This window comes from Podarcis gaigeae (assembly GCF_964106915.1).
Source record: "Podarcis gaigeae genome assembly, chromosome: 8".
NCBI classification, from domain to species: Eukaryota; Metazoa; Chordata; class Lepidosauria; order Squamata; family Lacertidae; genus Podarcis; species Podarcis gaigeae.
In genome coordinates, this window is record NC_139684.1 from 7,187,212 (window position 1) to 7,210,969 (window position 23,758).

At 50.3% G+C, this 23,758-nt stretch overlaps 1 protein-coding gene across 9 annotated transcripts in view; it reads right to left on the minus strand.

Moving 5' to 3' along the window:
* PAX8 (paired box 8) overlaps positions 1–7,357 on the minus strand; it is a 37,511-nt gene extending 30,154 nt beyond the window's left edge. For 3 of the 9 annotated variants that reach the window (XM_083753355.1, XM_083753353.1, XM_083753348.1), the window contains exons 1-2: positions 7,236–7,319; positions 6,843–6,947 (exon numbers count right to left, since the gene is read on the minus strand). In XM_083753355.1, coding sequence (XP_083609481.1) covers positions 6,843–6,867 — 25 coding nt within the window. In that variant the 5' untranslated portion in view covers positions 6,868–6,947; positions 7,236–7,319. Of the gene's footprint in view, positions 1–6,842; positions 6,948–7,061; positions 7,158–7,235 lie in introns of those variants that run through there. The other 6 variants (XM_083753356.1, XM_083753352.1, XM_083753351.1 and 3 more) reach the window with 5 other exon arrangements.
* Positions 7,358–23,758: the final 16,401 nt, after the last annotated feature.

Below are 23,758 nucleotides of genomic sequence, written 5' to 3' on the forward strand. Positions count from 1 at the left end.
TGTAATACTAATGAAATACTAGAATGTGCTGGAAAGGAATTAATTGGCTTTAGCAGAAAGGTTTGAAGGAGTTAAGTTTAAATATGGTTTAAATTTTGAAATTTTATTGTTTTGAAGGTAAGATAAGGTTAAAGAAATTAACGGTAAATTGAACTGTAAAATTTTCAAATGTTTATGATGTTGAAATGAAATGAAGTGGTTCTAGTAATAAGGTAAAATAAGAATTTGCAATAATGGAATGATATTAGATGAAAATTTGAAGCTACAATATGTGAGGATAAACAATTAAGGGTAAATTAAGAGGGTATGAATTTGCTAAACCAATTTTTAAATGGAATACAAAAAAGGGAGGTGTGAGGAAGTCAGGAAAATAAGTAAATGAACTATAAGAAATTGAAAAGAGGGATTTTTCTTTTTTCTTTCTTTTTTTCTATGTTAAATTTTGGTTTTTGTATTTTTCTTGTGTTTTTTGTTTATTGTTCTGTAACTTTTTTCTTGTTAAAATCTAATAAAATATCATTTAAAAAAGAGAGAGAGAGAGAGAGAAGGAAGCAGCAGGAGTCCAGGATCCTGTCAGAGCATCACGCCTCCTTCCCTAAGCTGGGCAAACACTTCCCGGGCTTTGAAGACACTCGAACTCAGGGCAAAAGGGAGAAATGTGCTAAGAGGAAGGCAAGCTTGGCAAACCCTCACCGTGACCCACTCCCGCCTGGAAACCTATGTCCCCACTGTGGAAGGACGTGTGGATCCAGAATTGGCCTCCACAGACACTTACGGACTCACTGTTAAAACTGTGTTTATGGAAGACAATCTTAAGGTAAAGGTAAAGGGGCCCCTGGCCATTAGGTCCAGTCGTGGCTGACTCTGGGGTTGCGGCGCTCATCTCGCTTTATTGGCCAAGCGAGCCGGTGTACAGCTTCCAGGTCATGTGGCCAGCAGGACTAAGCCGCTTCTGGCAAACCAGAGCAGTGCACGGAAACACCATTTACCTTCCCGCCGGAGTGGTACCTATTTATCTACTTGCACTTTGACGTGCTTTCGAACTGCTAGGTTGGCAGGAGCAGGGACCGAGCAACGGGAGCTCGCCCCGTCGCAGAGATTCGAACCGCCGACCTTCTGATCGGCAAGTCCTGGGCTCTGTGGTTTAACCCACAGCGCCACCCGCGTCCCTTACTCATCTACAAATGATCACCAAAGAAGAAGACACGACATGGAAACTGAGGGCCCTTCCAGAGCCTGGTATTTTACTGTAGTAGATATTTTCTGCAACATGTTTTTGACACAAGAATAGTGCATTAGTGGTGCACTTATTCCGTGTTATTAGTTGGTCTCGGTGGAAGCTGACCCAACAAGGCAAAGAAGAACAGATAACGCAGAATCACTCCAGATGTTGCGATGGTCCCAATTCTGCTCAGGCAGTCAGCATAGCCAGGAAGGACAGTGGAAGCTGAAGTTCAGCAACAACTGAGGGTTCTTTCACCTACTTTCTCAGTTCATAGAATCATAGAATTGCAGAGTTGGAAAGGACCGTGAGGATCGCATCCTCTTCAGCACCATGGATGGGGCCGCAAAGAGCACGAAGACTGCGGCGCTTTGGGTACAAGTAGGAGAACCACACCTCCCACCCCCGCCTGAAGAATTATATTTGTGGATGCTCTTGAAAATAGCAGCAGCAGGGACTCGAGGACGGGTCTTGCAATTGGTGGGGTCTGTGCATCTACGGGATGAACACGACAGAATTGTGTCGGCTTTGTTGTCCCCCCCCCCCCAATATTTTGTTATGCTTCTCTTCACCACGTCAGCACCCCCGGGATACGTGATTTCCCCTGATTGCTCCTTGCACTATCCTAGCCCAGCAGAACTGTAAAAAGTTAACTTTCAAAGTAGCGCCCGCGGTATCCCTGGGCTGGCGGGAGACCTTTCAGGTCCAGCCCCTGCACACCTGCACCTGGAAGGGAGGGCTGCCGTTTCCCACTAATCAAATAGCTAATTGCAGTGTTAATTAATTTCTTCCTGGAATGAGGTTTCTTAAGTCAGCGAGCCAAGTGAGAAGAATGCGGGCATGGAATGGCTCCCAAACGGGAAATGCGCACAAAACCCTCCAGCTGCCGGACTCTTGCAATCGGCTTCCATCTAGACGCAAAACTGCACGAAGGATATTCGAAGTCTCGTCTGGAAGCGCCCAGCACCTCGCAGCACCAGGTAGGAATTTGGCCTCGCCGGCCTCTCCAGCTGCGAGCTGGGGGTCCCGGACTTCTTTCTCATCGTCTTCGTCTCAGCAGGTTACTTTCTCTGCTCTGACACCGCGCGAAATGCAGCAAATTTCGCGGGATCTCAGAAGATCCGGAAACAGCAGAGAGGAAAAGAAGTTTGATCAAGCCCGATCGCTTCTCACTTGGTTTTTCCTCCTGGTGACGGACTTCCAGATCAGATTTCCTCGGCCGGGCTGCCCCAGACCCCAACCAACATAACTGATCACAAGACGTAGCACATGCACACCATTTGAATAGCAGTACCCATCAACCTGGGGTTCGGGGCGGCGACCCCCTCAAATATTTTATTGGGAGGGAGAAGGGACCTCAGCCCCTAGGAGTTGGTTCTTATGGCACCCGTCCTCCACCCCGTCCCCCGCCAGCTGGCTGCAAGCAAGCCATTTCCATGGAGCAGCAGTTGGGGGGCAAAGAGCTGGCGCCGCAAAACCGGGGAGTCCGCCTGGAGAAGACCGGGCACCGCAGGGAAAGTAAGGGCGGCCTCGCTTGCCTGCACAGCCAAAGCCAACATCCCGGCCCCGTTGCCCTCTGGGCTGGAAACCAGCGGGTCATCCTGCACGTGTGTACCGTACCCGCCTCCCAGGAGCTGGCAGGTCTTACGCGCCCTCCGCAGTGTCTCCCCGTGGAGCTCCGGTTCCGTTCTCTGTTCCATCGAGCACCGTTGTTTAGTCCTTTAGTCGTGTCCGACTCTTCGTGACCCCATGGACCAGAGCACGCCAGGCACTCCTGGCTTCCACTGCCTCCCGCAGTTTGGTCAGACTCATGCTGGTAGCTTCGAGAACACTGTCCAACCATCTCTTCCTCTGTCGTCCCCTTCTCCTTGTGCCCTCCATCTTTCCCAACATCAGGGTCTTTTCCAGGGAGTCTTCTCTTCTCATGAGGTGGCCAAAGTATTGGAGCCTCAGCTTCAGGATCTGTCCTTCCAGTGAGCACTCAGGGCGGATTTCCTTCAGAATGGAGAGGTTTGATCTTCTTGCAGTCCATGGGACTCTCAAGAGTCTCCTCCAGCACCATAATTCAAAAGTATCAATTCTTCGGCGATCACCCTTCTTTATGGTCCAGCTCTCACTTCCATACATCACGACTGGGAAAACCATAGCTTTGACTATACGGAACTTTGTTGGCAAGGTGATGTCTCTACAAGCACGGTAGCCGCGCCTGTTGCTCTTTGATAAGTTTCGCTCACATTCCCTCTTAAGCCAGTTTTTTAAATAAATAAATAAAGACAAACAGACAGTGGATCTGGCGCCACGAACTTCCGAGGGCATTTTCTCCCTCCTTATGCCCACATGGGGTGGAATCAAGACGTGCTCGACTCCGTCTTAAAAGTCAGAAAAGCAAATTCGCCCCAGCGCGCCGGTCATCACCAGATAGGAGTACCAAACTGGGACCATGGGTGCCCTGGCACCAGAATCTGTGGGTGCCCTGTCCCTTCATGGGGAATTTTGTTGGGGCTCGAGCACCCAGGGCCCCAGGGAGTTGGCACCTATGTCACCAAAGGTTCTGGAAAAGCCGAATCTTGTTAGAAAGAACCCGAAGAGCGGAGGACAGGAGCCCGAAGGTGGTCGCTGTCGAGGCAAGAGGGCGATGCAGCCTCCCCATTTCATATCGGCTCTTTTACCTATTTTGTCATCGAACCATTTTGGGTGCAGAGGTTGCCTCAGAGGAAGATGGAAACACACCGGGCACCTTTTCATTCAAGCTGCTTGCGAGGCCCGCGAGAGAAACACGACGAGACCCATCCAAAATAAAAGGGTTGCGCCTCGCTCCCAGTCCCACCAGCGCCTTCCCGCCCCTTGGACCTGGGAGCGGCCGAGCCGAGCCAAAGAACCGAGTCCCGGGGACTGATCCGTCTCCTCTGCAAGGGGGTTGCCGGGGTCTTGAAGAGATGTTAGGGTTGTCCGGATGCTCCAACGAGAATCTTGTACAAATGCCCCGTTTGCGCCTGGGGCAGACAGAGCGCTTGAGAATGTATGGCGAAGAAATGCGCCATAAGAACTCCTGCAATATACCGACAGTCTTCAGAGGAGACTTCGACTTGGGCAGCGGGGACCATTCAGATGATCTTGTTATATATTTAATTGATAGTTTGATTCTACTTCCACTGTGGCCAAACTAGGTCTGCAAAAGGGCCCCGCCTGAGCGTTTCCTTCATGTAGAAATATTCCGAGTGGGACAAGATCGTTTGGGTCAATTGGAGGCAGCAATTATTCCGAATGCCAGCTGCTAGAAACCGCAGCAAGGGAGAGGGCGCTTGTGGTCGAATCCTGCCGTCGGGTTTCTCCACCTGCTCGGCCTCTGCAAGAACACGTGCTGGACTCGACGGGCCTCTGGCCGGATCCAGAATGCAGGCACTTCTTATGCTTTTACGTCTCCAAAAAAACGGCCGCTGAAATTGTGAGACGGAATTGTGGAGATGGAAGCGGCACCTCGACGGCTCTCCAAGTTTGGGGGAAAGGGAAAAAAGGAGCCCTTAAAAGAGAAGGGAAGTGGGGCGGGGCGGAGCGATGGTCGACGAGAAGGCAGGCCTGGGGCTGCAAAACCGACGTGGCGGGCCGGACGGAGCGTCCTGCCGATCCCTTCGCAGCCGGTGCGGTGGCACTGGAGGCCCCGGAGCACCGGGGAACTGTCGCTGCCAGACACCGCTGGTCTCCCTGCTTCTCCCCACGGGAGGGAGGGGGCCTCGGCCCGCCCAGAAGCCTCCCGGGGCGAAGCGGGACTTGCTTCGGATTCGAAAGAGGCACCGGCGAGCGCGCGAACCGGAGCGCGTGGCCCGAAGCAGCCGAGTAGATGGGATTCGGAACTCCCCGCGACCCAGTCTGGAAGGGCTGGAGACTTGGCCCCGGGCATCAGACGCGCCTCAGTCGGAAGATGCCGACCCGTGGCAGCGGCTGGACTCCTTTGAACCTGCTTTTTTCTGAAACGTAATGTTTGGCCCAGCATTCACTCGAATATGAACTTCTTTAAGGAAAAAAAGTCTGTTGCTCAGCGGGCAACGGACACTGAATTAGCTGGGCGACCCAATGCTACAGTGAGTTGCCATCTTGTGGGAACCCTGAGAGATTTTGCAGCGCCGGGTAAGAAGGATAATTTTGACATCTAAAAGCCTAAATGGTTGCACAGATGGTGGGCAACAACAACAACAACAAATAGTAGTAGTAGTAGTAGTAGTAGCAATAATAATAATAATAATAATAATAATAATAATAATAATAATAATAATAATAATAATGGCGAACCGTGCAGCAGAAGCAGCAATACCCCACATCCAAATTTCACGCTAACGGGAACTGAATTTTCCCTTTTCTTTCCAACCCGCCGGTGGCAATTCTCCTGTTCTCTGCCTGCTGAGAAATCTCACGGTTGCTCTCCGAGAAGAAAAAAATGCAAATACGGAAATTGATGACCAGTGGAGATCTCGGTCACCTGCATGGGCGTAGCCAGGATTTATGTTGGGGGGGCAGAATCTCAGTTAGTAATGTATATTTACTTGATTTAGGGGGCGACTGTCCCCCTGCCCCACGTTGCCTACGCCCATGGGCACCTGCCCAGTTGAATATCGGCTCAGGATGAAACGAAAATACTGCGTTGGCCCCACCTGGTTGGCCAGGGAGCCACAGACCTGACTTTCAGCCGGCAAAGGCCTGGCGATGGCCTTTCTGCCTCCAACCCCGCAAAGGTCTGGACAACTTGGAGAAGGGGCCCCGCGCTGGCCAGGTGGGCGGGCTGTGACTCTCCCCGCGCGCTCAGAGGTGTGCGCGGGGCGCGCCAGACCCCGCTGATCCCGATCCACGTCTCCCGCACGTCGAAACTTTGCAAGGGTGAGAAGAAGGAGGTGCGCTTCGTGTAGCAGCCCAGCTCTCTCTACGCCCCACATGGAGTGAAGAAGCGGCTGCTTTGCGCAACAGCTTCACCCCCCAAAAATCAGGGGATCTGGAGGTTGCTACGTGGGAGCCCCAGGGGAGTTTGAAGGGCAGGCGAGCATTTCACTCCAAGCTTGTGCATTTGTGGGGCAGGGGCTGGAGGAGGCTTTCCCCGGTGCCCCTGGGTGGGGCGAGCCGGTCAGGAGCGACCCCCTCTCCGGCCACAGAGGACGTTTTTGCCTCCCTCCGCAAGCGCACCAAGGCCGGCACAGAGGCGGATTCTTGCGCCCCGCTTGGCGAGGCGGGTGAGAGCCCAGCGACTCGCCCGGGCTGCTCGCCATGGGGCTCAGCCGCCCCCCTTGTGTGGGTCCTCCCCGCAAGCCTGGCTGGCCGCGGCAGGGGGGCACCCGGGCTGGCCTGGGGCGCGCGCAACTTCCGCGCAGGAGGGCCGGGAATGCCCTGCCTTCCCGTCCGCGGCGTCGCCCTCTCGGACCTCATTCCCCAACGCGCGTGGGGCGAGGGGGCTGGAATAGACCGGCAGCCCAACTGGAGGGGGCGGCGGCAGTTGGGGCGCCAGTTGGGAGTGGAAGGCACGCAGCGGGGGGGGGAGGCTCTTCTCTCACCCGCCGTACAAGTTGGGAGTGGGCGAGTGGCTCCCCCACTCCCTCCCACCCTGCTCCCTCTGCCCCACCGCCACGGGAAAGCTTACCTGGGCGGATGGAGTTATGGGGCATGGCTTGGCCGGCTCGTCGGGGGGCGGGCGAGAGGCCGCCGGGTCCTTTTCCTGGAGGGATCTGAAGCCCTGCTCTTGCTGCTGGGGGAGAGAAAGCGAGAGGCCTGAGGAAAGGTGGGGGGCCGCCCCAGCAAAGGGTACTTTTCTGGGCACCTACTGACCCTGACTTGGACGCGCGTGTCTCAGTGCGCAGACCTCAGAGGCACGCAAGGCGAGGAGGGCCGAGGGTTCTTGGAAGGGCCCCCCCGTACCCATTTCTCGACGACCCTAGGCTTTGCGAAGCTTCCCGGGAAGCTGGTGGCCCTGGCACCTCTCCACCCCACCCCCGCGCGGGTCTCCTGCCTCTGGCGCCCCAGGAGGACCCTTTACCTGGTCGCCTCCACCGGGGCCAGCCGGAGAAAGGAGCTGCTGGTCCTGGGCGGCTTCTCCGGCCGTTTTGTCCCCAGGAAAAGAGACATGGCAAGCTGGTTTTATCCACACAGCCCCCTCGCAGCTCTGCCTCGGCAAGCGAAGAGGCGCTGGATTGGCTGCCTGGGGTTTTGGAGGGGGAGAGAAAGCAGGGGGGTCATGGCTGAGTGCTTTTAAGAGTTAAAAAGAACTGCTCAGGAGCTGTTGTGAAAGAAACCAGGCAGGAGGGGAGGAAAGGAAAGCAAGGCCTGGCCTGGCCTGGCCTGGTGGGGAGAGCTCCTTCCTGGGTCCACGTCACCTGGCCTGGACTGCTAGGCCCAGCTGTGGCCCCCACTGACAGCCAGCCCAGGCCAGGCTGGGGCAGCAGGGAGCTCCTGTTATGGTGGGACACCTACTTGTGCCACTGCATAACACAGAGAGACACCTCATTCAGTATTCCTTGCACTGGCTCCCCCTGGGTTTCCAGGCACCAGTAGTGGACCCTTTTCAGGAAAAGCAGACTCTGCCATCGCACTGCGGCCCTTTGCAGAGGATTTGTTGGTTCCAAGGGCCTCATCCTGTAAACTTGTTCAGGTGGGGCAGCTACGCTGCAGAAGGCCTGGTGAAAAATCCCCACTTGGAGCAAGAGTTTGTTTCAATGGAAGGGCAAGGAGCAGACAGACGTACCTAGAACTGTAGAATTGGAAGATGACGAGGGTCATCTTGTCCAACCCCCTGCAATGCAGGGATCTTTCACCCAACGTGGGGCTCAAACCTGGAATTAAGAGTCTCATGCTCTGCTGACTGAGGTTCAGTCCTGGCAAGAAGAGGAGGAGGAGTTTGGATTTGATATCCTGCTTTATCACTACCCTAAGGAGTCTCAAAGCGGCTAACATTCTCCTTTCCCTTCCTCCCCCACAACAAACACTCTGTGAGGTGAGTGGGGCTGAGAGACTTCAGAGAAGTGTGAGTAGCCCAAGGTCACCCAGCAGCTGCATGTGGAGGAGCAGGGAAGCGAACCCGGTTCACCAGATTACAAGTCCACCGCTCTTAACCACTACACCACACTGGCTCTCAGGAGATGCAAGGAGATGTTGGCTACCCAGAACAGCCTGGGGAGCTCGCAGACAGGCAGGTAAGCTCCCAGCCACTCTGAGTCCTTGATGGGGGCCAACCCCCCTGGTGAGGAGGGGTAAAAGTCCGTCAGGATCTACTGCTAGATTGCTGCCACATCTGCTGAATCAGTAAAGCATTTCTGATTCCCTCTAGAAACCAGAAGAAGCTGTTGTCAGTTAGGTGTCTGGGACCCCTGATCTGCAGCAACTCACATGTAGCTTTCGTTCTGGTATGTGGAGGTGTGTGACTCAGGGACGCAGTCTGTGCTTGGCTCCACCCTTTGAGCATCTGCCCTCAAGCTACTATTTTGCAGCTGTCACCAGCTGGTGGACCACTCCATTCTGGTTAATATAATAAGTGTGAAGTCTGCAGAACAGAAAGGATGAGAGAAATGGCAGCAGATGTGGTGAGGTCACATAACACAGCAGAACATGGACCAGGGTACTTTTAGCGAAATCACTGGAGCTCTTGGGGAGGGGACGACTGTGCTATGAAATGCAGAATAGCTCTGTAATTTTTGGGAGAAAAGATAAATTTCTGTATCACTTGATTGTAACAAAAGAATTTACAATAAATTGCTGTAAATACAGTGTACCTCAGGTTACATACGCTTCAGGTTACATACGCTTCAGGTTACAGACTCCGCTAACCCAGAAATATTGCTTCAGGTTAAGAACTTTGCTTCAGGATGAGAACAGCAATTGTGCTCCGGCGGCACGGCAGCAGCAGGAGGCCCCATTAGCTAAAATGGTGCTTCAGGTTAAGAACAGTTTCAGGTTAAGAACAGATCTCCAGAATGAATTAAGTATGTAACCAGAGGTACCACTGTACAATGAATATGCTGTGCCCTAGCTGAATTTTCTGGATCAAGCAAAAGGGAAGCCCCACATATTACAGTAATATAATCTTGAATTAGGGGCGCGGGTGGTGTTGTGCCATGAGACTGGGGATGATACAACCATGGTGGGCATCATTTTTGGTCTCTACACTGGAGTCTGTTTTACAGCTTACTGGAATTTGGTGCAGCTCTTTTTATTTAAATGAGACCTTCCAAATATAATTGGTTGTTGTTGTTGCTGCTGCTGCAGCCCCTGGAAAACTAAGCAGAGCTATTTATTTAAAATGTTTCTACCCACCATTTAGGGACACGGGTGGTGCTGTGGGTTAAACCACAGAGCCTAGGACTTGCCGATCAGAAGGTTGGCGGTTCGAATCCCCGCAACGGGGTGAGCTCCCATTGCTCCTGTCAACCTAGCAGTTCGAAAGCACATCAAGTGCAAGTAGATAAATAGGTACCACTCTGGTGGGAAGGTAAACGGTGTTTCCGTGTGCTGTTCTGGTTCGCCAGAAGTGGCTTAGTCATGCTGGCCACATGACCCAGAAGCTGTACGCCGGCTCCCTTGGCCAGTAAAGTGAGATGAGCGCTGTAACCCCAGAGTCTGCCATGACTGGACCTAATGGTCAGGGGTCCCTTTACCTTTACTTTACCCACCATTTACCAGTAGCTAAAAATGATCCCAAGAGTCTTGAGAGTCCCATGGACTGCAAGAAGAACAAACTGATCAATTCTTAAGTAAATCAGCCCTGAGTGGTCACTGGAAGGACTGATCGTGAAGCTGAGGCTCCAATACTTTGGCCACCTCATGAGAAGAGAAGATTCCCTGGAAAATACCCTGATGTTGGGAAAGATGGAGGGCACAAGGAGAAGGGGACGGCAGAGGACGAGATGGTTGGACAGTGTCTTCAAGGCTACAAACATGAGTCTGACCAAACTGCAGGAGGCAGTGGAAGACAGGAGTGCCTGGCGTGATCTGGTCCATGGGGTCACGAAGAGTCGGACACGACTCAATGACTAAACAACAAACAACAACAAAAATGATCCCAGTGCAGCTTACAAAAATTAGTTAATAAGACTTGCAGTTGAAGAAGACACAAGGTAAAGAGAAGAGGAGGGAGAAATCCTGAAAATGCGCCCGCCCACTCCACTGGATCCAGGAGCAGAGCAGATGACCAAGGCCAGGCCAGGAGGATAGGGGCACTCCTATCGCACACTTCCTTCCTCAGACAGTTGGCAATGGCAGTAGGGCTCCTCACAAGAGAGGGCGTCATGGAGTTGCCCTCTTTTTTTTGCTGACAACCCTGGTGGTTTGGTCTTAGCAAAGAGCAATCCCTTCCTAAAAGCACTCAGTCCAGCAGAGAAGGCGACAACATCCAGGCCAGAAAGACAAGGCTGATCCTACCAAACAGTTATTTCCTAGACAACTGAGATAATTAGGGGAAGCTTGCAAGGCAGTATAAACACAAGGGGATTCCCAGCTGATGAATTGTCTCAGCTGCAGGTGACAAGAAGGTTAGGCACCTGTGGAATTTTGGCAACAGGGTGAGTAAGGCAGCAAACCCTCCTCCTTATTAATCTCACAAATCTCAAGTTTCCAAGTAATAGTTGTTATTGTTGTTGTTGTTATCATTAATGATTTTCAATTTTATACATTTCAATAATTTTATTATCATTTTAGCATTTCAAAACTTGACTTCCTTCCTCCTCCTTCTGCGGTTCCATACATTTATTTTTAATATTTTCTGCATATCCAAATTAAGTTAATTTACTCATTTATTCATCTACTTTAAATATATACTCTTATAAAACTGCAGGTTATTACAGTAATCCTGCCAATCTTCTTATCTGTTTACAATCTATTTGTAAATATTCAATAAACAAGTTCCATTCTTTTATTTAAAAAAGTTTGTTGTCTTGATTTCTGATTTTTTCCGGTAAGTTTCGCCATTTCTGCATATTCCATAAGTTTTTCTATCCATTCTTCTTTTGCTGGGACTTCTTCTTTTTTCCATTTTGGGGCGAGGAACAATCTTGCCACTGTAGTCGCATACATGAATAAATTTCTGTACAGTTTGGGTAGTTCTGTCCCTGTAATTCCCAAAAGTTTCCAAGTAATATAGCTTGGAATATACTACCTGGAATAGGTATACAGGTAAAAATAAAATAAACCAGCAGGGGGGAGTGGGGCTATGTTCAGCATATTGTAGAGAATGCCTCACAGTTAACCTTGATTGCAATGCCATCAGCTGTTCTGTTCCTTATTTATGTGAAAATATTTATAGACCGGTGGCTTCAGGGAGACTTTAAACAGCATTGGGGATAAAATAGTGTTCAGTGCAGTGGCGTAGCATGGGTTGTCAGCACCCGGGGCAAGGCAAGTAATTTGCGCCCCCTAACCCGTGGATTTGCGGCCCCTAACCCCAACCCCCAGATATTGCGCCCGGTGTGGCCGGCCCCCCCTGCACCCCCTACACTACGCCACTGGTCCAGTGGAACCTCACAACACATGCTCCAGGGAGTCAAAGCACACTCAACAGTGCTACTCTGGAGTCAACTGCACAGGTAGGAATGAAACCACTGCAGTCCGATGCTTGTGATACGCACCCCAGGAGTATGCCAGAGTCAGTGGTACCCAAAGCCACTGAGAGATTGAGTAAGGGCAACAGGGGCTCACTCCATCACCCAACTTTTGATAAAGTTCATTCATGCAGAGACAGTTCCCAAACCAGGCCTGACCCTCAAGATACCAGGCCACTCCCCTTTATCCAGTGGCATAGCGTGGGGGGTGAGGGGGGACTGGCGGCACCGGGCGCAACATCTGGGGGTTAGGGTTAGGGGGCGCAAATCCACAGGTTAGGGGGTGCAAATTACTTGCCTTGCCCCGGGTGCTGACAACCCACGCTACGCCACTGCCTTTATCACCTACACAGCCCAACAAGACAATGACAAAAATCCACCAACAGCATACAAATCAATATGGCTAACCTGATCCAAAACACCCACCCACCCAACTCACACACGAAAACAAAGATCACCACAGCCAATCACAAACAAACAACCCCAAGCCCTAGGCCAACCCCAACCTCTCTCACCACCAAAGGAACACAAGTGAACAGCACAAGCAACACTGACACCAAACCCTACATACATTAAGCATAATAGAAACATCGCCACCCGACCACCCCCCACCCGACCCCCCTCTTTCCCCCTTTCCTTCCTAATGTCTCAACAAATGAAACTGATTTGTAAAAATGTTACATGGGGTGGGGGGGGACAAGAGAGATAGACATGGCACATACTTTTGTAAATCAAGAAAAGCTGTAATAAAAATACATTATTAAAAAAAGGATACCAGGCCACTCCTAAAGAAAGCTCCCCTGGACCTCTTGGATGGGAATAACTGCCAACCAATGGCAAATGCCTCCTTCTCGGGGAAGATGTTGGAAGGAGGAGCAGCGGGGCAGCTGCAAGCATCCTTGGATGACAAAAAATATCCCGATCCATTCCAACCTGGGCTCCACCTGGTCATGGGACTGAGTCTTCCTTGGTGGCCTAGATGCCTGCATCTTGGTCTCACTGTAGCTTTTGATACCTCCTGGACCAGCTCTGTGGCCTGGAAATTGGGGACACTGTATTCCAGACCTGCTTACGGGATCAAATCTAGTAAGTAACATTGGGAGGGTGCTTTCTGGCCCCCTGCTGGTTATGCTATGGAGTGCCACAGACCATTATTTTATCCCCAGCAGTGGCGTAGCGTGGGTTGTCAGCACCCGGGGCAAGGCAAGTAATTTGCACCCCCTAACCCGTGGATTTGTGCCCCCGAACCCTAACCCCCAGATGTTGCGCCCGGTGCGGCCGGCCCCCCCTGCACCCCCCACGCTACACCACTGATCCCCAGTGCTGTTTAATATCTACAAGAAGCTGCTGGGAGCTGTCATTAGGAGTTGGGGGGGCGGAGACACCATCAGCATGCTGACGATACTTAGCTCTGTTTCCATGTAACATCAGAATCTTGAGAGTCCCCAGTCTCATGGCACAGAATTAATCAGCACACTCCCCAAATGATGGACATTCCTGTGACATCTGTGAGCTCACCATCAGCTTCAATCATGCTCTTCATGTTCTGTGATAACATTTGATTTGTACAATGAAGTAAAAGTTTTAGTTATGTTGTCTGTTCCCCCCACAGTGGATCATAGCCTGGAGAAGAGGAGGTTAAGGGGTGATATGATAGCCATGTTCAAATATATAAAAGGATGTCACATAGAGGAGGGAGAAAGGTTGTTTTCTGCTGCTCCAGAGAAGCGGACACGGAGCAATGGATCCAAACTACAAGAAAGAAGATTCCACCTAAACATTAGGAAGAACTTCCTGACAGTAAGAGCTGTTCGACAGTGGAATTTGCTGCCAAGGAGTGTGGTGGAGTCTCCTTCTTTGGAGGTCTTTAAGCAGAGGCTTGACAACCATATGTCAGGAGTGCTCTGATGGCGTTTCCTGCTTGGCAGGGGGTTGGACTCGATGGCCCTTGTGGTCTCTTCCAACTCTATAATTCTATGATTCTATGGTTCTATGATTCTATGAAATAGTGGTTGCATTGCTGAACCTTCACCTTCCATGCTGCCAGTTACAGATAGGTAGCCGTGTTGGTCTGCCATAGTCAAAACAAAAAAAAATTCCATGCTGCCGTTTTCATTTCTCGGTCATTAGCCATCAGGGGGGAAAATCTGTTGTCTGTTTGCCATATCTTCTATCAGCGCCTGCAAATTCTATGTGCTATTCTGAACATGCCAGATCTCCTCTGCTATTATTTTATATGGTCTGCATGCTGCGTCCATCATGCAGGGAGACCGTAAGAGTGTGTGAACGCAACTTTGTTACCCTCATCTTGATAGGCAGAGAAGCATTTCGCATTTATTTATTTCTTATTTGTTTTGTAGCTGGTTGGCGTTCCTTTCCCCAAAAGTGCTCAGTAGTGGCTCCTCATCAGCATAGACTGTGTGGGTGGGCACAAGCTTCTGTCTTGCCCTGGTGGTTCATAGAATCATAGGCCTGTGGAACTGGCAGTGGCGTAGCGTGGGTTGTCAGCACCCAGGGCAAGGCAAGTAATTTGCACCCCCTAACCTGTGGATTTGCGCCCCTAACCCGTGGATTTGCGCTCCCTAACCCTAACCCCCAGATGTTGCGCCCGGTGCGGCCGGCCCCCCCTGCACCCCCCACTCTACGCCGCTGGGAACTGGAAGGGACCACAAGGGTCGTCTAGTCTAACCCCTTGCAATAATATATAATAATAATAATTTATTATTTATACCCCGCAGATCTGGCTGAGTTTCCCCAGCCACTCTGGGCAGCTCCCAATCGAGTGTTAAAAACAATACAGCATTAAATATTAAAAACTTCCCTAAACAGGGCTGTCTCCAGATGTCTTTTAAAGATAGGATAACTGCTTATTTCCTTCACATCTGAAGGGAGGGCGTTCCACAGGGCGGGCGCCACTACCGAGAAGGCCCTCTGTCTGGTTCCCTGTAACCTCACTTCTCGCAGTGAGGGAACGGCCAGAAGGCCCTCGGCATTGGATCTCAGGCTGAATGATAGGGGTAGAGATGCTCCTTCAGGTCTACAGGACCGAGGCCATTTAGGGCTTTAAAGGTCAGCACCAACACTTTGAATCGTGCTCGGAAACGTACTGGGAGCCAATGCAGATCTCTCAGGACCGGTGTTATGTGGTCCCGGTGGCCACTCCCAGTCACCAGTCTAGCTGCCGCATTCTGGATTAATTGCAGTTTCCGGGTCACCTTCAAAGGTAGCCCCACGTAGAGTGCATTGCAGTAGTCCAAGTGGGAGATAACTAGAGTATGCACCACTCTGGCAAGACAGTCTGCAGGCAGGTAGGGTCTTAGCCTGCATACCAGGTGGAGCTGGTAGACAGCTGCCCTGGATACAGAATTAACCTGCACCTCCATGGACAGCTTTGAGTCCAAAATGACTCCCAGGCTGCTCACCTGGTCCTTCAGGGGCACTGTTACCCCATTCAGGACCAGGGAGTCCCCCACATCCGCCCGCCCCCTGTCCCCCCAAAACAGTACTTCTGTCTTGTCAGGATTCAACCTCAATCTGTTAGCCGCCATCCATCCTCCAACTGCCTCCAGGCACTCACACAGGACCTTCACCACCTTCACTGGTTCTGATTTAAAAGAGAGGTAGAGCTGGGTGTCAAAACAGGAATCTTTTGCTTTTAACATCTTTGATCACAGAGTGCCTCAAATTTGCAGGTGGCATCAAACTGGGAAAGTTCACTAATGCCTTAGAAGACAGAAACGGGATTTAATATTGTCTCAGATGTTGGGCACCACCCACACTCTCTGTCCAGTGATAGCAAGCTTCCAGGGGGTTCCAGGAACTCCCCCAGGGCCTGTGCTCCTTTGGAGAATTGGAGACGCAGTGGAGACCACCGTAGCTTTAAGAAATATGATTTATTCACATATTTACACCTTCAGTCTGCATGGAGGGAGTCCAGATCTGACGACACGGTCATATCAAGCAGGGCATCTTACCCGCAACAATGGAGCGCTGGAGTCAAAGGCATCTCTCTCACCCAGCCTTCAGCCAGCCTGCCCAAGATGGATCATAGTCTTTCTTCTTCCCTTCTTCCCAACACACCTTACTAAAGGCACTTTTCCCCTGTCACCTCTCTCGCAAACACCCCAGTCACCTTGGCAACCACTGTCTGCCCAGGCCCAAGATCCCTCTTAGATGAGCCACCAACACCTTTAGTCATGTACCGATGATGGCATCAAAATATTTTGTTCTTCTTCAATAAAGGAGAAAAAGGAGACCAAATTATGTCAAAGGTATCTCTCCTTTTTTTGAGATTTTTGTTATCTGACGGTTTGTTTTTTAAAAATATAAAACACTCTGAAGGTCTTGTGAGAGCCAAAAAGTGGCATGAAGTGTTTGTAATTTTATCAACATAATTAAAAGAAAGATCTTGCTGGTCACCTGCCGGTGCTGACCTCAGTAGGTCAAGGTTGGGGGACTGGGTTCAGGTGGTGGGGCAGATTGTTCTCTCCCCCACCCTATGGGCCAAGTTTGACAAATGGGCAGGCCAGCTAGATGCCAATCACCTGATGTCACCATGACTTTGGACAACATTGCTTTTGTCCACAGGGTTTTTAATCAATCAATGTGGACAAAGACAGAGTCTGCAAAGTGCCAACAACCGGCTGCTGATCCGCACCTGGGTGGCCCAGTTGGGCTGGCAGGGTAGCAGTCCCGTCCCCCCTGTCCCCCACTACTGCAGGCAAATAAGCTGCTGTTCCTCTCTCGCTTCCTTTGCATGACCTGAATTTCTGTGGTGAAATCATCAGGCTGACAGGGTCTTCTCTTCTGTGGCATCTTACTGGAGGTAAAGACACCCCTCCCACAGCCCTGGCATCCTCAGTTACGCCAAGGCCCTAAATGGCTTCAGTCCAGTATACTTGAAGGAGCATCTCCACCCCCATCATTCTGCCTGGACACTGAGGTCCAGCTCCAAGGGCCTTCTGGCAGTTCCCTCACTGCGAGAAGCCAAGTTACAGGGAACCAGGCAGAGGGCCTTCTCGGTAGTGGCACCTGCCCTGTGGAATGCCTTCCCACCAGATGTCAAAGAGAAAAACAACTACCAGACTTTTAGAAGACATCTGAAGGCAGCCCTGTTTAGGGAAGCTTTTAATGTTTAATAGGTTATTGTATTTTAATATTCCATTGGAAGCCGCCCAGAGTGGCTGGAGAAACCCAGCCAGTGAGTGACAAGGCTCAGAACCACATAGTCTTTGAGAAAGGGTTTCTTGAAATTCTGGGCTGCTTTTTTGGTGTTTTGACAAAGCGCCCTGTGTTCCTATGGTGATTTTCCTTGGTATCAGAATAAACGAGGTTACTCTTAATTCCCTTCAGGTGTGTGAGGGAAAGTACTTGCCCAGATATTCACACTGGAATCTCGGGGTGTTTGGGTGTGAGGTGGGAGCAGCAATGTTAACAAAAGGAAAGGAAGTGCTGCGGAATTTTTAAAAGCCAGTTTGTGGTTCTGGAACACAAGGCTGTATCTGAATGAGTTGGGAATGCATGCACAGGTAGATCAGCAGCTTCTGTGTGCGTAGTGGGTTTGTATCGAACTGCAGCAGGCCTGCCATTCTTCATCGCACAACATCATTCCTGTGGGTGGGGGGGGGGAGTACCCCTCGGATCCCAGACAACGCAGCAGCATTAAGGGGCATTTGCCCCTGGAGCTTCAATCCCACCCACCCAGTTACTCGATGACAGTGGGGCTTCAGATGAATTTAAGCAGTTTAAGCAGACGGTATTAATGTTTATATGATAGGTCTCGACAGGTAAAGAGATCTGGGTTGATGAATTATGCTCTGTGACTCAGCAACATCAGGCCTTAGTTAACCATTACCTTCCCGATAAACACTCAGATGAAGTTGCCTAACGGTTAGGATTTTCTAAAGTGAAGTCTCCCTCAGGTTCAAAGGCACTTTCTTGGTGGGTTAAAGATTGCAATGCGGTTTTAAAAAAAGGAGGAGGAGGTGGGTGTGTCCGTAACAACACATTGACTTGGCAGTCGATTCCTTTCGGATGATAAACGTGGCAGAAAGGCAGCTATAGCATCATTGACTAAGCAAGTCACATCTTTCACTAATGGCTGACAATTTGCCAGTTTCGAACATTCGAGTTTTCTACAAATATATGTGACTCAACTTTCCTTAAGTGTCTGACATGGAGTGGAGAAATGAAGTATACTGTGTCTGTTTTGGAGCATCACAATTTAAGAAGGATATTGACAAGCTGGGACGTGTGCAGAGGAGGGCGACCAAGATAATCAAGGGCCTGGAAACGATGCCTTATGAGGAACAGTCGAGGGAGTTGGGGATGTCTAGACTGGGAGGAGATATGATAGCCATCTTCAGATATCTAAAGGGCTGCCACATGGAAGATGGAACAAGTTTGTTTTCTCCTGCTCTTGAAGCCAATGGATTCAAGAGCAGGAGATTCTGATTAAACACCAGGAAGCGTACATTGCAAAATCGACCCCCCCCCCAAAGCAAGGGTCAGCAACCTTTTTCAGCCATGGACCGGTCCACTGCCCCTCAGACCTTGTGAGGGGCCAGAATATATTTTGAAGGAAAATAATGAACAAATTCCTATGCCCCACAAATAACCCAGAGATGCAGTGGCGTAGCGTGGGTTGTCAGCATCCGGGGCAAGGCAAGTAATTTGCGCCCCCTAACCCGTGGATTTGCGCCCCCTAACCCTAACCCCCAGATGTTGCACCCAGTGCAGCCGGCCCCCCCTGCACCCCCCACGCTACGCCACTGCAGAGATGCATTTTCAATAAAAGCACACATTCTACTCATGTAAAAACATGCTGATTCCTGGACCGCCTGCGGGCTGGATTTAGAAGGCGATTGGGTAGGATCCGGCCCCCGGGCCTTAGGTTGCCTACCCCTGCTCTAGAGCACATGGCATCCCAAGCAACACCACCAGCAGTACCCACCCATAGCATGGCCAGTCATGGGTGAACACACATACTGTACAGTGTGTGCCCAAGGGTAACAATGCAAGCAAATGCGCATGGCGCTGTGAAAGCCCCAGCACCCCATAATCACAGTCCCTACAAACACCCCAAGCACTCAGAGAGGGTGTCAACAAGAAACAAATAATACACACAGGGAGATTTATTGCCAGCATGGAAGGGTTCAGTTGGAGCACAGGGAAGAGTCCTGTGGGGGCTGGGATCTGAACCCCCCCTGGAGTCACACACCCTGCATCCTTCCCAGGGACAGGCCAACCATCATCTCTCCTCTCCTCTATCCTGGGTGCTACTTGGCCCTTCCTGCTGGGGCCTGGGCATCTCTGGGCCTGAAAGGCACAAGACAGACACTACCAACAGTTGGGAAATGCTGATAGCTTGTTGGCATAAGACCTAGTGGCGGCTGTCTGTGCTCCTCCAGGGACGTCTTCAGAAGCCCTTGAAGAAGAGTTTGGATTTGAAGAGTTTGGATTTGATATCCTGCTTTATCACTACCCTAAGGAGTCTCAAAGCGGCTAACATTTCCCTTTCCCTTCCTCCCCCACAACAAACACTCTGTGAGGTGAGTGAGGCTGAGAAGTGTGACTGGCCCAAGGTCACCCAGCAGCTGCATGTGGAGGAGCGGAGACTCGAACCCAGTTCCCCAGATTACGAGACTACCGCTCTTAACCACTACACCACACTGGCTCTCATGAGCCTTGAGGCTCATGTAGTCCAAGCCCTTCCTGGATGCATGACATCCAGTACTAAAACACCTGGGGTTGGTAGCCACCCAGACTGTGCTTAACAACCTCTACCAAAGGTTTGCCACCTTCTAAGGCAGGTTCCCCCACCATACTGAAATCAGAATCTTTTTTTCTATATGAACTCCTCTTTCTTGCAATTTCACGCCATGCTAACTAGAGCAACAGGAAATGAATTCACTCCAGCATATTGGCTGCAGGTTAAACATACCCATCCTTCCATCTTTGCTCATCGGACTTTGGGGTCTCCAGGCCCCTTACTGTATCTGTGGTTCCTGTGGGGATGTCCCAACTTTGTCAATATCCCCCTTTAAACCGTGTGGCCCAGTACACCTGGCCAAGCCAAAGCAGAACTTAGGTACCATTACTTCTCATGTTCTGGGTGCTACATGATTTCCACCAGTGCAGCCTAGATTTGCATTAACCTTCTTGGCTGTCACAATGCACTCCTGGTTCCTGGTTAGTTTGTGACCCCCCCAGTTCCTCTTCACGTGTACTTCAGGTCAAGAGTGGATCCCAGTGGCTCAACAGTGCCAGGCTGCAAGGACAACCCAGGATATAATTCAGAGGGTTTTAGTTTAGTTGTTTACATGCTGTGTTACATGCTGGGTTTTGAACAGCACCAAGGTTCCCTCGGAAGACACAGCAGATGGAATAAGGGCTCAGGATTCTGATAGCACCAGTGAGTGCTAGAGACTTAAGAAAAGGGAAGGTCAGGATGGGACCAGGTGGGCACTGCTGTTCCACAGTACAGACAATACAAATCCCTGCCTTCACATCCCATGATGCCCTAGGAGCCTGGGAACAAGGAGGGAGGCACAAGGCTCAGCTGAGGAGGGCAGGATTTAATTCTATGCATCATTAAGTAGTCCTCTCACTGCAGTGTCCCCCTATACATCATCCATGCTGAGTACCCTGCACACTGACATTACATTAGTGTCTGGAAATGAATTTCCTCTTTTATAGGGAAATTGAGAATTCACCAAGAAGAAAGGAGGGAAGGGGGGCAAAAAACCCTTAAAAACCAATTATTGGAGCGTTTATGAGTCTCCCTGCTTCCCCCGCCCCCACGCTGCTTTCACAACACTCCTGGTGCCCAGATGCAAAGGAGCGTTTTATAGCTAATAGATTAAGAAAAGAAAGAAACGTTGATAGATTAGGAAACAGTGCAGCATTTGCCACCTATTCCATTCCACAGACGCTTTGCATGTTGGAGAGTGAATATGCACCCTGCTCATCCCAGCTGCCAGAAGTTTCCACCTACCGCACCTGGGCTCAGTATAGAGTAGGGTGCAGATCCTTGCTTCGGCAAAAGGGAATGACTCAACTATACAATGATGCACAGGCAGAAATATGCATCGCGGGGTATGATCCTGCATTAAAGATCTGCTAACTAGCAAGGGTGCTACTAGCCCAAAGATGGAAAGAACCAACAAGTTCCAATCAGGGAAGAATGGCAAGCCCAACTGCTAGACTATGCTGAAATGGCAAAACTGACTGGGAGACTCAGGAATCCGGAAGATAATGACTTTTAAAAAGAATGGGGGAGATTTATAATTTACTTAGGAGACCATTGTAAACAAATAAAAACGTTAGCTGGACTGTAAAAATAACTTGTAGAGAAACGAAAAATATGGATAATTTAGAGAAACGAAAACTGTGGAGAATGTAATGATATGTAGTTTTAGAAAAAATATTTTAGGGACCCGTGCAGGGGAAAGTCATGAGATTCAGAGAATCTCATATGGATATGGTAAAAGTTTTTTTCTTTTTATTATTTTGAATTTGTTCTTGTAAAAACTGATAAAAAAAATTAAAATAAAAAAACCTGCTAACTAAGGAGCCACAGGAAGAAGCACGAGTTCTGTTCTGGTGGTGTAGCTGTGTTGGCAGAACACAATTTACACCGTATGAAACTCCTCCAGTACGTGTGGCAGAATACTCCCCCAAAACAGAACAGAAACCCATGTGGACCTAGTGTAGCAATGCAGTATCCTAAGCCCCATCATTCCAGCAACATGCCCACAGCAACCCTCACATCTTCACAACAGGTCTGGGACTGGAGTTATTTCCCCTCCCATTGAAGTTGGTGGAATGGGGGGGGGGGGGGTGCTTCAGGAAATGAGAAAATAGTTGCTCCATCTTTGCCCCTGCAAACGACAGAGCTGATGCGGTAAACTCAGCACCCAGTAAAAGTCACAGAAGCTGCCCCATATCAAGTCAGGCTATTGGTCTCTCTAGATATGTACTGTCCACACTGACTGGCAGCAGCGGCCCTTGGAAATGCCCCTGGGGCCTCCTGTGTACAAAAGACTGTGCCCTGCCACTGAGCCCAGAGAGGGCTGGGTTTGGCGCATGGGACTCTCTCCCTGGCCTCACGGGACACACAGGGTTAGAGCTGGCCAGGATCCCAAGGGAGAGGACAACACAGGGTAGGGGGAAGAGACCACAAACTTGACATGAGCCAACAGTGTGACGCGGCAGCTAAAAAAGCCAATGCAATTCTGGGCTGCATCAATAGGAGTATAGCATCTAGATCAAGGGAAGTAATAGTGCCACTGTATTCTGCTCTGGTCAGACCTCACCTGGAGTACTGTATCCAGTTCTGGGCACCACAGTTCAAGAAGGACACTGACAAACTGGAACGTGTCCAGAGGAGGGCAACCAAAATGGTCAAAGGCCTGGAAACGATGCCTTATGAAGAACGGCTAAGGGAGCTGGGCATGTTTAGCCTGGAGAAGAGGAGGTTAAGGGGTGATATGATAGTCATGTTCAAATATATAAAAGGATGTCATATAGAGGAGGGAGAAAGGTTGTTTTCTGCTGCTCCAGAGAAGCGGACACGGAGCAGTGGATCCAAACTACAAGAAAGAAGATTCCACCTAAACATTAGGAAGAACTTCCTGACAGTAAGAGCTGTTTGACAGTGGAATTTGCTGCCAAGGAGTGTGGTGGAGTCTCCTTCTTTGGAAGTCTTTAAGCAGAGGCTTGACAACCATATGTCAGGAGTGCTCTGATGGTGTTTCCTGCTTGGCAGGGGGTTGGACTCGATGGCCCTTGTGGTCTCTTCCAACTCTATGATTCTATGACTGCAGAAAGCTGCCTTCTTTCAGTTTTGCAGGCTTTGCTGACTGCCTGTCACCATGGGGCAAAGGTGCAGAGCATCCAGCTCAGAACAAAACAGAAAAGGGAAACGGGAAAGACTGCCAGGGCTTGGCGATTAGAGGGCTGGCTGTCTGCTAGGAAGGCAGTGAATGCAAATAAACAGAGAAGGCATGTTTCAAAATATACAATTGAAAGAGCTTAGGGTTGTATTCCAAGCAGTGCCAGCAGCCCTCCTGCCACCCAGATCTTCTCAGGAAGGTTCCCCAACCCTCCAAAACGGATTCGAGGGTTCACAAGGGGCTGCAAGTTGGCCCACGTGCCTTGTACTTTAAACCACACCCCAACCATTTTCAAGCTAGGAGCCTGAGGCTCCCAACCTCCACATGGGGCTTCTCCTTGCTAGAAGAGACCCTGATTTTATTAGTTTTCCATAGCAGAGTTTTTAGCATTGGGGAGGAAGGGCAGGATAGAGCAAACAGTTAAATGATGTTATGCATTCTCTGGGTCATTCCCACTTTGCAGGTGAGACTTCCTTCCATGTCATGAGTCTAGGGCGAGGTTGCTTCAACTGATCCAGGGTTGCATCTGTGTTTCAGCAAACACAACTTTTCCCATAGTATGTTTCATGGTAATTGCTTGTATGAGACATCACCTTGCCAACAAAGGTCCGTATAGTTAAAAGTATGGTTTTCCCAGTCGTGATGTATGGAAGTGAGAGCTGGACCATAAAGAAGGCTGATCGCCAAAGAATTGATGCTTTTGAATTATGGTGCTGGAGGAGACTCTTGAGAGTCCCATGGACTGCAAGAAGATCAAACCTCTCCATTCTGAAGGAAATCAGTCCTGAGTGCTCACTGGAAGGACAGATCCTGAAGCTGAGGCTCCAATACTTTGGCCACCTCATGAGAAGAGAAGACTACCTGGAAAAGACCCTGGTGTTGGGAAAGATGGAGGGTACAAGGAGAAGGGGACGACAGAGGACAAGATGGTTGGACAGTGTTCTCGAAGCTACCAGCATGAGTTTGACCAAACTGCAGGAGGCAGTGGAAGACAGGAGGGACTGGCGTGCTCTGGTCCAGGGGGTCACAAAGAGGCGGACACGACTAAACGACTAAACAATAACAAACAAAAAGAGAGG